The sequence below is a fragment of the Vicia villosa genome, linkage group LG4 (genome assembly GCF_029867415.1).
Source record: "Vicia villosa cultivar HV-30 ecotype Madison, WI linkage group LG4, Vvil1.0, whole genome shotgun sequence".
In the NCBI taxonomy this organism is placed as follows: Eukaryota; Viridiplantae; Streptophyta; class Magnoliopsida; order Fabales; family Fabaceae; genus Vicia; species Vicia villosa.
Window position 1 is genome coordinate 151,661,189 of NC_081183.1, and position 18,836 is coordinate 151,680,024.

General features: G+C 34.7%; 1 protein-coding gene and 1 long non-coding RNA gene across 7 annotated transcripts; both read right to left on the reverse strand.

The window, feature by feature from the left end:
- Nucleotides 1–1,252: 1,252 nt before the first annotated feature.
- Nucleotides 1,253–3,058, reverse strand: LOC131599955 (uncharacterized). The gene is made up of 3 exons (XR_009282956.1): nt 2,707–3,058; nt 2,477–2,576; nt 1,253–1,627 (listed from the first exon to the last, which is right to left on the reverse strand). It is a non-coding gene; the product is annotated as an uncharacterized LOC131599955 (long non-coding RNA).
- A 3,626-nt stretch (nt 3,059–6,684) lies between these two features.
- On the reverse strand, nt 6,685–12,380 carry LOC131595530 (probable serine/threonine-protein kinase At1g54610). Of its 6 annotated transcripts, XM_058867893.1 has the most exons (10): nt 11,579–12,380; nt 11,155–11,439; nt 10,736–11,053; nt 10,307–10,534; nt 10,121–10,221; nt 9,902–10,019; nt 9,538–9,785; nt 8,114–8,707; nt 7,914–8,008; nt 6,685–7,823 (listed from the first exon to the last, which is right to left on the reverse strand). In XM_058867893.1, exons 1-10 carry the CDS (start codon nt 11,891–11,893, stop codon nt 6,709–6,711), a joined length of 3,417 nt encoding a protein of 1,138 aa, XP_058723876.1. In that variant the 5' UTR covers nt 11,894–12,380; the 3' UTR covers nt 6,685–6,708. The 6 variants fall into 6 exon arrangements, with proteins under 6 accessions (XP_058723876.1, XP_058723875.1, XP_058723874.1 ...); XM_058867892.1 differs by having other exon boundaries at nt 6,685–8,008; XM_058867891.1 differs by having other exon boundaries at nt 7,914–8,707.
- Nucleotides 12,381–18,836: the final 6,456 nt, after the last annotated feature.

Below are 18,836 nucleotides of genomic sequence, written 5' to 3' on the forward strand. Positions count from 1 at the left end.
GAAGGCTATAAACTATTGATGTTTATGTTATATCGTCAATATATCAAAGCTTATATTAATATATCAAAAGGTTTTTATTTTATCCATCGAAACAGTAAATCATACTAAAAGTGGTACAAATGATTACTAAATCTCTTGGAAGTATTTTTTTTACAATAAACGTTTTAATCATTAGTTCAACTAATTTAATTTCCAATTGTTCAAAAATATGTTGAGTTAGTGGATTAGTTTTAATTAATTAATTCAATTACCATCAATTATGCTAAAACAATGAAAGATATGACATTTCAAAATTATATATAGGAAATTAGTATGGGAAAAATTGAAAATTATTCAAGAAGTATTATTTTTAATTTAAATATATTAAATTAAAACATGCAGTAGCTATAGAAAGGCAAGTCTGAATATAGAAATGAGATAGATATGCCATGCCTATTTATGTGAAAGGTCCCATGGTAATTGTTTGGATAGATATGAGATCAGTAACCACAAAAATGCTGTCATAATACAACTTAGTACGTATAAGATGTGCAAATGATGTTAAATCCATAATTGTGATCAACTTCCACTCATTGTTATTTAATGCCAAAGTTCTTCAGTGTGCTTATAATTTACTCTACACTATAAGAATTGCCAATATGGTGTGTAAATATCCTAAAAAATTCAAAGACCAAACTTTCTATATTCACTATATTTGTATGTCATATATTATAGAACATGTTTATAGGTTCCATTGGCATTAAGTTGATATCAAAAACAGGATAAATGGAAGAAATGGAGTAAGTCAAAAAATTATTGAAACACTATTCATTATAGCCAACACACAGGTGCTAACAGAGGAATGCTAAAATTCAAGAAAACTCGAGAAATATTTCCAAACTTTTAAGAATTTTTAACAGCAGCTAGTAATAGTAACTTTTTTGAATTTTTTACAGTAACTAAAAAGTAAACAACATTGTTGGATCTAAACTATATGGCTCCAAATAAAATCAAGAAAGTCAAATGCTAGCATAGGAAAACAGAACTGCAGCATATTCTAGGCATATATATCGAAAATCGCAAAACAGTCCTAGCTAGTTTTGTTATTGTGACTTGTGATGAAAGTAGGCAGCTTATTTTGAACTTGAAAAAGATGAAAGAGAATCTTCTAGCCATAAAATAGAAAGCCAACTGAACTTAAGCATGTTGATGTGAGCATAGACAATAATTTGAATTAAATAACTGGATTAGACATAAGGAAAGCATGGTAAAAAATCATTACGGACGCGGGAAAGATGTTCCTAGTATAATCTTGATGAAATATAAAATATTCAAATGATAATCTATATTCTTACAAGGACAAAAGACTTCAACACATTTTTCTATGCCTGCTACCTAGCTAGTGTACATGAACTATGAGAAAACAATATATGTATGCAATTTTGAAATTTCCAATACACGCCATCCACTGTCATCATTGCTAAACCATGCTTCATTGATTTATTAGATATATTAATGTTTAACATTAGTTGTACAACAGGTGTATATGGTGTTCTTACTTTGGCCAGATTTTGCAAGCGGAGAAGTCACTTCATTCAAAAAGTTTTGGATCCTCGACATCAATACATTCAATCTTTCTTGATAGAGCCTTCAAGAAATAAGTTAAAATTTAAAAATTAGATGACCCTGTAAGAGATGCAGGAAAAATAATGACACTACTTGATTTAGGAAATACTATATTCACAATTTACTTCAGCTCAAAGACAGAAAATATTAAGACCCTGTTTGGTCGAACAGTCTAATAGCATAAGCATTTATGTATAAGCTGTTTCTATAACTAAAGGAAAAACAAAAAACCTGATAGTTATGATCTAGAACTGAAGTAAAGATATGGGTGGGGACTATATTTCTAACAAAAAAACCTGATGAAATAACATATACCATAAAATAGACCAGCAAAGTGGAAAACTTCAAAAAATCCACACTTCCATAAAATCCTTTGAAATTAATCAAGAAAGACTGCTCCAGTGGAAGGAGTATGCACCCACTTTTCACCGGAAACACAAACTATGATGCAAATAACTTACCCTGCTATATCAAAACCATTTTGTACATAGAGACCAAGAATATAAACTATGATGCTACTTATATTTTAGCATTTTCAACATTTATATGTTGTATTCAGAAAAGCTTGGAGTCACCTATATATTTACACATTTATCTATCATTTTCTACCCATAAAAATAAATATTAAGCTGAAAGAAGACAAGACATTCATTCTTCCATATTGATGTCAATACTTAATATTTACACTTAAAATCCTCGACAAATATATGATTTGATATAATAGAGATGACTGGACCAGTTTATCACCTCCTACAAGCACTGTTAGCTTAATATATCTTTGTAAATGTGAAACAATTAGAAAAAACATGAAATCAAATTCATCTATAAACTTTGATGAAAATTCATCAAAAACTTTATACAAAATTAATACCTTTGTTGACCTAACATGCTTCAGAGATAAATTCAATTTCCTTTCAAGCTGCTCAAGATCTTTAGAACTCAGTGGACCTAAATCTTCCCCTAAAAGATTTCTGAAATATTGCAAACACATACACACAATTTATAATCAAAATAATTGTAAATGTGAAACATTAGAAAAAACAAATAAACCACAGATCTGAAAATATTGCAAACACATACACACAATTTAAAATTACACACCTTTACACCTTCAGCTCACAGATCTGAAAAACTTAGAAAATCCTAAATCTAAACCTGAATCAAATACAAGCGAGTAAGACGTAGTAGAGCCACAGCAATAGCAAACATATCAGTATTCGGAGAAGCTGGATCTGGACGATGGAAGAAGCTGGATCTAGTTCAAAATGATGTTGTGTGTATTTTTACCCGGTGAAGATGGTCATGTTTCAAGGAATCGTTTTCAACAACATCAAGGAAGCGGATTCGGTTGAGAGATGGGAAATTAGGGTTTGATGAAAATTCAAATGGGATGGGAATGAGGATTCGGTGCTATGGTTTCTTCTTGTACATAGGTGAGAGAGAGAGAGAGAGAGAGAACGGATACAGAGAGAAGGAAAAAGTTTATATCAGAAAAGGAGAAAGAGAAACAAATAAAAATGGTGTTTGAGACAAGTTGTTGGAATGGACCAATAAGAAAGATACAATTGGCATAGGTGAATATTGAATTTGTTAATTACATGAATAACCTTTTGCAAAGGAGGAAAAAAAAATGTAAAAGGGCACAATAGTAAGTTTGGGCAATTTCTTAGTAATGGGTAGATAGTTGATAGTTGAAGGGTAGATTAATAAGTTCGGGCAACATTATAGTATTGGGTAGATAGTTGAAGATAGCTCTAATTTTTCACTAGGGCGGAGAAGCAATGCTTTGGATGACTTAAAAAATTCCCTTATTTTAAATGTATACAGGATGAGATTTTGAACTATCAGTCTAATAGATCTGATTGATTTAATCCAATGGAAAATTTGGGTGGTGTTGAAGCAAGGCAGATTGACCCCTTTAACTTATATATTTCTTTATAAAAAATGTTATCTTTTTGAATTTATTGTGGTCTAAAAGGGTAAAACGGATCCGCCTTGTCGGTCATGATTATTTTGCCCGTAATTTTTTACAGGACAGTTTACACCCTCTAATATATATATATATATTATATCCCGTCTCATTTCTTTGCGAGTTTTTGCGGATGCGAGTATTAACATAAATTTTTATAATTTTTAGACTAAAAATGTACAATGCCTGCGAGTCAGCTCCGTCCCACCTTCATTTTTTCATGGAACTGATCAAAATTTTAGGTCTGCACTCTGAATAATATACGTCTTGTTGCGTTTTATATTTTGTATGCTTTTGTAAAACGAAGCTAAATGATATGGGCATGCTCGTTTGTCATTCCTGCTTGTGACTTTATTCTATATGTTAGAGAAAATTAAATTATTATGAAATAATTGTTAGAACACTAATTATTTTTATAATAGTTTTTTTTAGTGTTATTGATTTATGGATATCAACAATTAATTGTATTAGAATAGTATGAGAAAATACAGAGAAATTTTGATATGAAATGTTAACTTCTAATCTGTTTGCACTCAATTAATCTAACTAATAAAAATGAATTATTTTTTGTTAATTGAGACATATGTAATATGTTTAATTTAGTTATTTGGTAGTTTTTGTGGATATTGTTAGTCTTATTATGTATATATAATATGTGGAAGCCAAAAATAAAATGTTCAATGGGGGGTTGAAATTTCAACTTAACCACTCAAGTTAGTCCACCCTACATGCTTTAAAATATTAAGAATGTGATTGATTGTAGACTTAAAAATGAAGAAAAAACATATTAAAATATTAAGAATATGATTGATCGTAGACTAAAAATGAAGAAAATAATAATAAATAAGAAAGTATGAAAAAGAGAGAAATACAATGTATTTGAGATATTGATTTATATGAGATAGTATAGTAAGAGAAATATAAGAGAATGAAATATAATTATTTTTTGAAAAGTCAAAAGTGTCTATGGTTAAAAATAAGTATATAAATAATTAAAGTTAGTTAGTTAAACTAAAATAAATAATCAACTAATTTAATCAATCCTATTAATCAACTTTCTTTCATATAATTATTACTTTTAATTTAATTAAACTAAACATTTTCTCTTTATTTGTTTTATTTGTTTCTCCAAAAGAAATTAACATGATATTTCACTACTTCGTAAATGTTGCTAAAATTTGCATAAACAAAGGAAAAACGACTCTCAACATACACATAAGAACAAAGATTTTTGTGTTGAAGATAGAAATTGTGTTAAAGCAAATGAAGGGAGAAAGAAGTATAAATACAATACCTCAAAAATTTAAGAATTCATTCGCAAGGTTCGTCTAGAGGGTAAGTTAAGACCTAAGATTAGGTTGAAAGGAATACTCGATGTACAACAGATTAATATTTATCTCCACTCATGAAAAGGTTAAACAGATATAATAGACACTACAATGCGAAAAATTTTACTTGGAGAAATAGAGATAAATGTATTATATGTACAAAATTTTAGAAAATATCACATGAATATTTTACCATAATAGGTATTTAAGAATCAATATATGAAATTTTAATGAACTTAAAAGAAATTGATATTGAAAAGTATTTTGCATAAAACTCGTGACGCGTTTATTTGTTTCAAAAATCATGGATATCTAACTGCTCAAGACATCATTTTACCACCCTCAAGACATCATTTTACTACCATCGGTGGAAGTTATTGATAATATAAAGCATATAGTTAACCTAACAGAACCTGTTAATTTTGTATTGAATTACAAATTGAGAGAAAATGTGGATGTATATAAAAACACTAAACAACATTTAAAATGAAAGTTATACTATAGATTTGTATTCATGCTAGTTAAAAATATAAATTATAGTATTCATTTTTATCATGACCGTTTTTTAGGGCGTATAAAGTGGACTACCGTATAAAATCTAAAATTTACCAGTTAAATCGTAATTAAATAAGATCTCATAAAATATAGTCACACTTAAATATAACCTCTATTTTTTTATCGTTTTTAATTGTTGTCTAATTCATACATACCTCTAAATATTTGAAACAACTTTGATTACATGAAAATGAAAAACAATAGATACATTTTCCAAAATATGTTCCACTTGTTCGGCTTTGTTGCTACAATTTGCATAAAAGAAAGGATAAAGAGCAATGTTATTTGTACACCAATATTTTGACACCGTATGCCCTACCCCGTAGCTTTGAAGTACATTAAAAATAATAAAATATAGGACAAAGTAGATTGTACCGTATTTATATACGGTGTAGTTGTCATTTTAGATGTAATAGATCAGGGTAAACGACAATCATCATACACATAGAAATAGATATGTAGTATTCAATAATGTTTCAATTAACTAATGATTTTGAATTCAAATTAAATCACAAAAATACTATTTTTTAAACAAAAATTGTCGTTTATTTTGGTATTTCCTAACTTATATATTTTGGTATTTTTTAATTTGAAGAATATAAAATAAAACGATAAACAAAAAAATGGTGTCAGTAATATGCGAAATAGTTTGAGGGTTTTTTAATACATTCTATATGATTGAAGAATAATTTTAAAAAATCAAAACTGTCAATCATATTAAAAAATATATCTTCGGATGTATCTTTTTTCTTCAAGTCAAAACGTCAAAATTGAGTCACATCTAGTATATTTTCCAAAATTTATTCCAAAGATGCATTCTCAAAATTGAGTCACACCATATAGAATTTGGAGATGCATCTCCCTAACCAGACTAGAAAATAAATTTTAAGTTTATTTTAGTGATGCTCAGATGAAATTGACGATATAGGAAAGGTATATCATGATGAATTAAACAATATAACTGATATGCAGAAAATGACATATATAAAGCAATAAATTTAGAGTACACAACCGAGTCGAAGTAAGTAAAAAAATAATGCATTTTTTGAAAAAATTGATAGTTTTTCAAAATTTTGAAAACTCTCAATCCAAAAATATGATATGTTAAATTTATTTTTTAAGAAATCAGTAAAAATACATACCAGATTTTTAAAATACATTACCAAATTTTTTCATTGGAATGTCAAATATAAATGTGAATACATTACCAAATTTTTTCATTGGGATGTTTTTTTTTTGACAAAAGCAAACTTAACTTCTTTCATTATTCAAAATAGATAAAATACAAGGAGGAATTTCATCAAATAACATGCGTCGAGTCCAGGAATTGGCCGCCTTAGCTAAAGTGTGAGCAACCATATTCGCTTGACGCTTTACAAACTTCACCTCAAAGTGGGGAAAATCTAATAGTAACAACTTAATAGCGGAGATAATACAATTAAACTCAGAATTGCCACAAGCGGTTGATCTTAAGCTTTTAACAACCACCTGAGAGTCACTTTCGAATAAAACATGGCCAAGGTGAAGGGTACTAACACCATGGATAGCTTCCTTGAGGGCTAAAGCTTCCGCTTCTAAAGTAGATAAAGTACCACCATCCCAAGCCGCTCCCGCTACAACAAAATCACCATGATCATCACGAATACACCATCCACGGTTTGTTGTACCTAAACGACGGTTAAAACCTGCATCCACATTACATTTAAAGGAGCCACTCGACGGCGGATGCCATTGTAAGAGATTCTCCTCAACTTGTTCAGAGTGCCGAAATTGTTGAGCAGAAAACCATTCTTGCCACTTATGCAAAGCTAACCATCCTAGTTTAGTAGCTTCTTCTTTCTCATTATTCCAAACCCAATCATTTCTATTCTTCCATAAATTCTCTATCATTACCGCTACTCTACCAGCAAGTTTATTATCTTCTTTGCAGCAAATATCAAAAATAACAGATTTAACATCTTGGAAAGAATGGAGACGGTGAAATATAACATCATACAAACCTGCTGCCCGCCAGGAAGAAATTGCCTCTAAGCAACCAAAAAAGACATGCCAGTCATCTTCATACCCGTTATCACAAGACGGACAATTAGTAGCACATGGAACATGATGTTGCCGTAGTCGCACTCTCGTCGGAAGACACTCCGTACAAATCCTCCAAAGGAGATGTTTAACTCTAGCCGGTGCCGCTATCTTCCATAGGCTATTCCAGTTACCCTTTACGGACCCCCCATCATACCTTTTCCTCACCTTCCTCCAAACACGATATCCCGACCTAACGCTATACATGCCATGTTGTTCTTCCTTCCAAACTAATCTGTCCTCCATAACATCCTCTACTAAGGGTACTTGAAGGATATCTTTTGTAACTGTAACATCAAATAAAGTACGAATAACCCGCATATTCCATTGTTTAACATTAGGCAGCAACAAATCCTTAACGGTAATATTATACGCACCTTGCACTTGAGGACCAGACAAACAACCCTCATTCGTACCACGGAGCCAAGGTTCCTGCATGACTTTTATCTTGCTCCCCTCTCCAATACTCCACCTGCAACCCAACATTAGAACCTCCCTCGCCTTCCAAATACCACGCCAAACAAAACTGGGGTTATAACCAAGAGTTGCATCAAAGAAAGTAGTTCTCGGAAAATACCTTGCTTTGAAGACTCTGGACACAAGAGCTTGAGGATTAGACATGATAAACCAACCCTGTTTTGCTACCATAGCCATATTAAAAGCTCTAAAATCCCTGAAACCCAAACCACCCTCCTCCTTCGAGACTGTCAACTTATCCCATGACATCCAACGAATCCCCTTTCCATTAGAACCACCTCCCCACCAGAAAGAGTTAATCATTTTCTCAATATCATCAACCACACCATCCGGGAGAAGAAAAATACTCATAATATAAGCCGGGATAGCCTGAAGAACAGACTTGATCATAGTCTCTTTACCTGCCCTTGATAAATACCGACCCCTCCACGAATTAATACGCTTCCATATACGGTCCTTGACAAAAGAAAATGTAGCCTTCTTACTGCGACCTATCAGAGACGGAAGCCCCAAGTAAATACCAGTCCCAAGAACATGACGGACCCCCATAACCTTTGCCAGGTCCTCCTGTGCTGGGACACTCAGATTGCGACTAAAGAAAACTTCTGACTTTGACATATTAATCTCTTGACCAGCCGCCTTAGCATATAAGTCAAGAATCTCCATTATGTGATGAGCTTCTGAAAGTGTGGCCCTGCAAAATAGAAAACAGTCGTCAGCAAAAAGTAGATGGGACACACTCGGTGCCCCCCTACAAATTTGGATACCATCGATATTTAAAAGAAAAATTAAAATATCATTGTTTTCTTTAATTTTGTTTAAAATATCAAATACATATTAAAATATAAACCAATTTTCAAACAAACTAAAATTTCAACAAGTTACTAGTACTCCAATACACATGTTAAGAAAACAAATTAAAAAAAGCATTTCTAGTTGTTGGAATCTACCTGTCAACATTTACAACAACATCTACCCCTCATAGTTTAGGAAAGCTCATGTTCCAACTTTCTCATGATTAAACAAAAATGTTACCAAAACTTAATTTAGAAACATAGTGGATGAAAAAGGTGAGAGAGATGAAATGACATAAAGAGTTATAGTAAAGGAAAGTTTGTCCTTGATCAAACTTGATGGGGAATGGTAGTTCAGAAGGGTCCCCAAACCAAACACAAATAGAGAATAATTAAATGACCAAATGAAACCTCACCATAAAGAATGAAAATGAAAGTAAAATGTCATGGCTTGATTTGTCCTATGTCACATTGTTCATCTCTCCTGAATGAAAGCTGCAATACATTAATTGGTTATACCATAAACATTTTATTAAACTCTTTGATTTAAGTGGAAAACCAATAAAAAAAAACAAAGATGTACAAGATCAACATTTGCGGCTAAAAAATAATTGGTGTAATGTAATCACTAGAAGAATTAATATTTCTTTTACTCCTTATACATTCTCATCATTTTGAGTCTTGTTTTGATGATTTTGATGAATTTGGATTGTATATGTCTATCCATCACCTGCCATGTTTCTTCTTTCGCCTCGGTGCACCGACGCTGCCAGGGTCTATCAATGGGCCGGACCATGTATGGATGTTTGTTTTTGGTAGTGACAAGTTTGTGGAACTGAATGGAACGTCCGGTGGATCGAACATGGGATCCATGTGTTGAGAAGAGCCGAGAGGATAACCTAGAGCTCCGTCTTGGTGTGGAGGTGGAAATTTTTCACTCTTGCTTTTAGCATTGGCGTGCGTGATCAATCGCCGTCTCTGTAGTTAGAGTTAAACATCATCATCACTGTTTCTATAAATTTACTACTTTTTCGAATTAATCAAAAACAGGAAGAAATAGTTCTGGAGTGAATTAGGAGAGTTATCGGACGTACATCGATGTTTGCTTGCAGTTCGGCATTGGCGTCGGGACCGGGAAGTCCTCTCCCTACTCGCTCACGTGGGCGGGATTTCTTGACACCATCAGCATTCGATCTACCAGCTGCTCTCAATCTACAGTCATGAAATCATTTAAATTAAACATTGAAATAAGTGCATTATGATGCAAGTGTTTCATCAGAATGCTATTGAGATGTGAAAGTAATTTAAGGAACCTTCTAGCTTCTTCGTCGCGTAGTTTCGCATCCATCTCCTTGCTGGGAGGATATTTAGGAAGGCTAGATGGATCACAGGCATAAGGCTTTGTAATAAAGAACTGCAAAAGAGAAGCAAGCACAAATCAATAAGAAAAACCATTCATGGAGGAAAAGTAATAATAGTCAATTCGATTATTGTCTTACTTCACTATGCAATGCAGCAGTGGCGGTTAGCCGTTCATCTGGATCAATTGCGAGAAGGGTCTCGATCAGTGGCAGGGATGACGGTGGAAAATTCTTAAAAGTCTCGACTATGCATCGCTTGTATGATTGTTGTGGTTTAAAAATAGTAGCATGTGGAAGCTTTGACTTTTTCCAATATTCTTCAGAAGGAGAACCACATAGCTTAAATATCTTATGCAGTTGCTCCACCTACAAACCATAATGGATACTATATCAGAAACAAATATCGCAACGTAGACTAGCAAAACCGAATATTATGCCCCAAAAAGGTGCAATTATATAACGAAAAAATAGTTTGTTCATATGCTATGCTGCGGTGTTAGCGCTGCTATAGAAGCTATTTGACAACACTGATATGACTTATATAAGGCATCTAATCATAGAGATTACCTCGGTTCGACCAGGCATGATAGGTTTCCCAGCCAACAATTCTGCAAGAATGCAGCCAGCACTCCAGAGGTCCACTCCTACGCCATACTCAGTGGCTCCAAGAAGGAGCTCAGGAGGCCGATACCATAAAGTCACCACTCTACTTGTCATCGGGTGCTTGTGATCAGGATCAAAGAAGGAAGCTAATCCAAAATCAGCAATCTTGAGAATTCCATCGTTGTCAATAAGAAGATTTGAACCCTTTATATCACGATGCAGCACGTGACGGTTGTGACAGTGTTCCAGCCCAGAAAATAGTTGATGCATGTAACATTTTACCTAAAATATCCAGATATAATCAATCATTCAAAAAAGGTCTGCATAAAAAATCCACCCAGAAAGGTTAAATTATCCACGAATCATATATCATCGACAAATACCTGAGGCTCTGTGAACTTAATCGCAGGGTTTGTAGCGAGTCCAGCCAAATCATGAGCCATATATTCAAACACAAGATATAAACTACACGACATTCTAGAAGTCACCAAGCCTTCAAGTTTAACAACATTGGGATGATCCAACCGACGCAGAATCAGAATCTCTCTAGCCATAAACTTCACACTCTCGGGCTCTAAATTATCGAAACGAACCTTCTTTAGAGCAACAATCTTCCCTGTTAAAGTATCCCTAGCCTTGTAAACATTGCTATATGTACCTTGCCCAATCTAATACAAAAACATCAAATGAAAGATTCAATCTAAATACAAAACTACATTCTCAAAACACCAAACAACAAATAGAAAACTTAAACACAATCTTAAATCTTAAAATCCGAAACAAAAGCAAGCATTCGATTTCCTTTACCTTATCAAGCTTCTCAAAAGTATCAGCCCTCCTAGGAACCAAACCATTGATAGCTTCACCAGCAACCTTAGAAAGCCAAGAAGGCCAACCAGCAGCAACCTGTTCACCATGAACATTGTTAGAAGGATTACTCAACCTCGGATTCGCCTTCGAAGATCGCCTTCTTCTCTCCCCACCATGTCTCACTCTCTTCTCCTCTCCACCCTCCTTCACATTCTCAACCTCTCCACCACCACCACCCACATCAACCTTCTCTTCTCTCACTTCCTCTCTCCTCTCCTCCACCAATGACTCTTTACCAAACACACAACCCATCTCTCAAAATCTCTCATTTACACTTCCACTTCCTTCACCAAGTTCCAAAACATGTACCAACCACATTCTCACTCACTCTCTCACCATCTACAACAACCAGCCTCTGAAAAAACCCTAATGACAAATCTTGCAAATTTAGCTGGAATAAGCAAATGCTACTCAAAAAGCCTCTAACTTTGGGAGACAAAAGTGAAAAACAATGATTTAGAAGACACCCCACAAATTGTGGTATAGTCAAAGAAAACAACACTTTATATATTATATTTTTTTTCTCCTTTTTTGATATTGGACTATGAATTAGTGTGTGGAAGAGGATGAAAGTTGAAAAAACAGTTAAGGTTGTAGTGTTTGGTGTTACTCTTACTAGGAGAAGATTCAAGGATGAGTGAAAAGAAAAGGAATGTTTTGGAGAGAGAGTGAAGAAAATGTGGGGATGAATGGATCTGCTTTTTACTGTTTTTTCAACTTCTGCTCTATCTTTAATTAATCTCTGTATTTATTTTGATTAGCACAGCACAACAACAAAACAACAAGGAAAAAATGGAAGCTTTCGTTGTCAGAAAAATAACAATCTCTATTAGGACAATAATTGTTTTACTTAATTTAGTTTTTGAGAAAAATTTAAAAAAATCATTTTTAGTTTTTGAAAAAATAAAGTAGAATAGTTTTTTTATCTTATTTAGATTATATTTGATTGATAAGAAAAGTAAAAGAAATGAAGTGGAAGAAAAGAAAGTTAAAAGAAGGAAAAATGAAAAACAAAAGACTTGATAAAAAAACGGAAAAAAAAATTAAAATAACCATGTTTGATAAAAAATATACAAGAAAAACCATGTTTTCAGGTAAATTACCAAACTGTCTAGGTTTGGGACTGATTGGAAGTGAATGCGCCAGACCATTTGGCGCATATATACCCAACTAGCCAATCCATTTGGCGTAAACCCTAAAAAAAATTAGGGCAAATGGGAGTAGCCAATCCAATTGGCGCATGCACTCCTATAACAACACATAGGCGCCATTTCATTTGGCTACTATGTGTTGTGTCTTTTTTTTTTAAAATTTTACTTGTTTCCTGTATTTTCGCACACCGGTTCGGGTATATATCTGATAAATCGATTCTGGAAAGGGTCTGAAAAATCGATTTTGGAAAAACAGAAGAATATGTCTGAATATTGTTTGCCTTGGCAATTTCGGTTATTCACTAAAGCACAATTTATTGATGAAAAACGGAGGCAAGGTTACAAGAGGCGGTAAGCGAAACTGATACGTTGCATTAAAAAAAAAATACAGATTATACTAAACTTGCGACGATGTCGAGCCACGATTAGGGCATCTTTTGATATTGTGCCCCACCTGACGGCAAATGCTGCATTTTCGTTCCATTTTGTCGCGGACGTCCATTTCGGTTCTAATCCGTGTACTATTGGGACGCCCTTTTTTCTTTCGCCGCATTGCGTCGTTGTGCCAAACTACCTCTCCATCATACTCAGGCCAGTAATCCTCCTTGGCCACCACAGGAAACGCAACACTGTAAACTCTGAGCAATGTCTGAGTCTTGTAAATCGGAGACAGTAGTGATATAGCGTCGCAGTGGGCATACGCACATGCAGCTATGACGTGTGAGCAAGGCATACGAAAAGCTTGAAACCTTCCACAGTCGCACCAATCTTCGTCGAGAAGAACCCTATATTGTTGCCTTGGCAGTCCCTCATTGTGGTCAATTGTCTCGCGCACACTGAACGTGCGATTGAATCGGTCGAAAGAAGTCACCTGATGAGTGTTCGCTTTTGCCGATTGCTGTTGCATAAATTTCATGCAACTATCGCTTAATAGTTGACCAGCTTGCCTAACATCACCCCATCTCCTGCCTCTTGTTGAGAAGAGTGAAGCCATCCTAAAGTATGTGGCCTCCACAAGTGCTGTGATTGGAAGGTTACGGATGCCTTTGAAAACGCCATTCATGGATTCCACAAGATTAGTTGTCATATGGCCCCATCGCACGCCATTGTCGTATGCCCTTGTCCATTTGTCCCTGGAAAGATTATCTACCCAAGTACCTGCCTCTGGATTTGTCATTACAATCTCACTCCTATAATGCTGGAATGTGGGTTGGGTCAATGCATAACCAGCATTGACTAGGGCCTTTCTTAGATGTCTGTCCTTGATCTCCCGCATGAAGTTTTGGGCGATGTGGCGAATACAATAGACGTGTTTTGAAGGGGGGTCATGCCATCCGTTCGCTGGATTATTGTAAGCACTCTCTATGGAAGCGTGCCTATCAGAGATTAAACATATGTCTGGCTGGGGAGCAACATGTTCTCGGAGGTTCCTTAGAAAGAAACTCCAAGCCGCCGCAGTTTCACCTTCGACGATAGCAAACGCCACTGGAAATATGTTGCTGTTCCCGTCTTGTGCAACCGCCATGAGCATTGTTCCTTTGTATTTGCCGTATAACCATGTCCCATCAATTTGAAGTATGGGTTTACAGTGTGCAAAACCTCGGACGCAAGGTTTGAACGCCCAAAAAAGCCGATGGAATATTCCGTTTCCTTGGACAGGGTTTCCATCCGGTGCATGCGCGGGCAGTGTCTCTAGAATAGTAACAGTGCCAGGTGCGTAACTGTGTAGCGCATTGAGGTATCGGGGAAGAATTTTGTATGACTCCTCCCAGTTGCCGTAGACTGTCTCAATTGCCTTTGTTTTTGCAACCCACGCCTTTCTGTAAGATGGAGTGTAGTTGAAGGTTGTAACGATGTGTGATATTATATTTTTAACCTTCAGAGACGGATCAGAGCTTATGAGAGGCAAGATCTCCTGACATATAAGATCGGCACTGAGTTTTGTATGATCCTGGGAATTGTTAGGGTTGACACACGTGTGTTTCTGCGTAATCGACCCTATTTTCCATGCATTACTTCTCTTCCTATATGAGGCCAACAGTCTGAACCCGCACTCTGGATTTTTACAAGTGATTACATACCGTTCCAGGTTTGAACGGTCTACTTCAAAATCAACGTTGCTCGCCATGTGCCATTTTTTTATTCTTCTCAGACATGCCTCCTTAGAAGGAAACTTGTCTCCTTCCTTTAATTCTTCGTCATTTTGTATGTAGGGTGTGAAGAAGATGTCAGATGATGGTTCGTCACCTTGGAGGTTCAAGTTACTCATATGTGCTGGAGGTGCGTACGCATGAGCTGGAGGCACCAACGTTTGCTGCTCGTCGTCGGATTCCTCGTTGACCATGTCGTCAAATTCAGTTTCCAGATCGTCTTCTTCCTCGTCAATGACGTCAACCTCGTCTTGCTCGTTGACTGGGGGGTCAATAACTTGTGACTGGACAACATTAGTTTCTTGTGTCTCAACCCGAAGAGTAACGTACAGCTCGATGGAATCCAACCCAGAGTATTCGTGGGTGGTAAACATATCTTGCAAGTCTTCGTCATTGGCAATCTCCATCTCGTAAAACTTGACGGTGTTGTCTTCATTGAAATTGGGACATTGGTAAAAAACGCTTGCAATATGACCCATTGCAATCTTAGAGTATAGTCGCTGAATGAAGTACGAAAATGTTGCTCTTTTGCTCAACAACAATGGTACAACCTGAGTGTTTCTCATCACAAAACCGGCTATCTCATGAGAGTAGGTCTCACCGTTCAGATGGGCATGCACAAGGTACTGGGTTGATGAAGCCATTTTGACTGGGAAAGTGTTTGGGTGTTGTAAGCTCAAGTCAGATTGGATAAAATTGTTGGTGTGGGCTGTAACGTTTAGAAAATATTGGGTGGCCTTATAAATTGTGCTTCTTACATCCTTGCCAACACATAGACACGCTGATCTATGTCAAGTACCCCATCACGCGTCTGATAAGATTCCTGATAAGATTCCTGTAACGATTCCTGATAAATATAAATATTTATTTATATTTATATATATATTTATTTATGTATATATATATATATATATCAATATTTATTTATAATTATATATTTATTTATTTATATATATATATATATATATATATATATATATCAATATTTATTTATATTTATATAATTATTTATGTATATATATAAATATTTATTTATGTATATATATATTTATTTATTTATTTATATATGTCATGTACCCTAGCATGCGTCTGCATATGTCCTGAAACGATTTCTGATAAGATTCCTGCAACGATTCCTGGTAAGATTCCTGCAACGATTTCCCCCTAGACAAAGCATGCATGCAGCCCTACATCTAGCAGCTAGTTCTGAAATAAATATTTATATATATAAATATATATATATATATATATATATATAAATATATATATATATATATATATATATAAATATTTATTTATATTTATATATTTATTTATTTATGTATATATATATATATATATATATATATATATCAATATTTATTTATAATTATATATTTATTTATTTATATATATATATATATATATATATATATCAATATTTATTTATATTTATATAATTATTTATGTATATATATAAATATTTATTTATGTATATATATATATATATTTATTTATTTATATATGTCATGTACCCTAGCATGCGTCTGCATATGTCCTGAAACGATTCCTGATAAGATTCCTGCAACGATTCCTGGTAAGATTCCTGCAACGATTTCCCCCTAGACAACGCATGCATGCAGCTAGGGGTGGCAAAACGGGCGGCCCGCCCCGCCCGCCGCCCGCCCCTCCTTATGCCCGCCAAAAAACGAGCGGGGCGGGCATGCCCGCCAAGTAAAATGGGCATAAAAGTCATGCCCGCCCCGCCAAGATGGCGGGTTGGCGGGCGGCGGGCTTACCCGCCTATTTTTATTTATTTTTTTTAATAGATTAATAGGCTTTTTTACCTTTTAATTAAACTTTTCACTTATTTTTTAAAATAATTTTTTATAAAAGTAATTTTTAAACAAATTTACTTAAAAACTATTACATATATTTATAAATAAATGTATAAAATAAACCATCAAGAATTGGAATTACTAGAATTAACTAAAAAAAAGAGTGAGTTTTGGAGGAGGAGCGGGCTTTGGCGAGCGGCGGGCTTTGGCGGGGCGGGTATGGGGGGCGGCGGGTTTTGGCGGGGCGGGCTTTGGCGAGCGACGAGCCTAAAATCCCAACCCAACCCGCCATTTTTTGGCGGGTGCGCGGGCGGCCCGGCGGGCCCCTGCCCGTTTTGCCACCCCTACATGCAGCCCTACATCTAGCAGCTAGTTCTGAAATAAATATTTATTTATATACATATATATATATATATATATATATATATATATATATATATTTATTTATTTATTTATTTATTTCTATATTCATGTATATGTTTTTATTTATATATATACATAATATATATTTATATACATATATATATATATATATATATATATATATATATTTATATATATATATATATATATATATATATATATATATATATATATATATTTATATATATATTTATATATATATATATATATATATATATATATATATATTTATATATATATATATATATATATATGTTTATTTATTTATTTATTTATATAGCGTAATTAATCTTCAAAAAACCATAATTAACACAACGACCACATTAATTTTAATTGAACGATCCGGTTTTGGCAACCCAAAACAACCGGTATATCACAATATTAGATCCACAAAATAACAAATAAAAACTTGTAGTACACGCTCGATCATTGTAACAAAGAAAACAACACTTAATCTAAACTACTCAAGTATCACTGCAAGAACAAGTGGATCTTCAACGCCTCGGTTAACCTCTCCACTGTATGTCCAAAACATTAGATCCACGTCCACATCGTCTTTCACACGGTCCCAATAATACATGTAGGTGCCTTCTGGATTATTATCCGTCAACGTAATGTATGGACAACGGTAATCTATCTGTTTAACTTTTCTGGTTGGACCATCTAGTTGACGAAACCCAGTGTTGATGGCTCTAACAATTCTCTGGAAATTCCAGTGGGGGTTAAGGCAGACACGCATGTGCCTACCTTCCTCAAAAAAAACGACAGCCCAAACTGAGTTCATTTTTTAGTGTTTGCAGTAAGAATGAAGAAAGAGTTGGTACTTCAACTCCACACACTCATACCTATATTTATAGGGGGTGAAATACTGAGGAAAATAACTTTGTTAATTATTAATAACTTAAATACTAATAGGAAACTTGGTAATGTTAAAAAAACATTTTATTAATATATGCTCAGAGCATTTAATTGGACGGTACAGAAGTAATAGAAAGGGTAAAGAAATTGCGACATCTAGGAAATTACAACGGTTAGGACAATGTCTTCTCTGTCCTCCATCATTCGAGTGCATTGAATGTCGTCCTCCATAGTCTCCCACCAACGCTGTCTTTCAAGAAAAACACCGCCCCTTGTTCTAAGTCTCTTGATAGATCTGATTTGTTCGCCTGGACTCCACTCTCCATCCAAAAACCTTAAGAGGGTTCTCTTAAGCTGGTCCATGGTTTGAATGTTCCAAAACAACACCTGCATAGGAGGTTTGACGGCAGAGAAAATGACGTATCCAGTCCTTCGACGATAGTCCGGTTGATAGTCGAAACGCCTCACAGGGGGTGGAGGCTCTGTAGTCCGGTGCGAGCTATCTGGCCTTATTCGAGATCTCATTTTTTGCTTGTGTGTACTAATGCACACAGTAAACCCTAATTTATAGAGGGTCTGAAGTCTTGCCTTAGGTCTGGATCACAATTAGGGTTTCGTATACAAGGCATACACGTAAACCCTAATTTTGAAAAAAAAAATATGGCCTTCTAATGCGCCAAATGGAATGGCGCATTAGTTAAAAAAATCAACTGCAAGTCGCCAAATGGTTTGGCGCATAAGAAGGAACTTTTGGAGAATAAGCCAAATCATTTGGCGCATATGTATTATGTGTGGA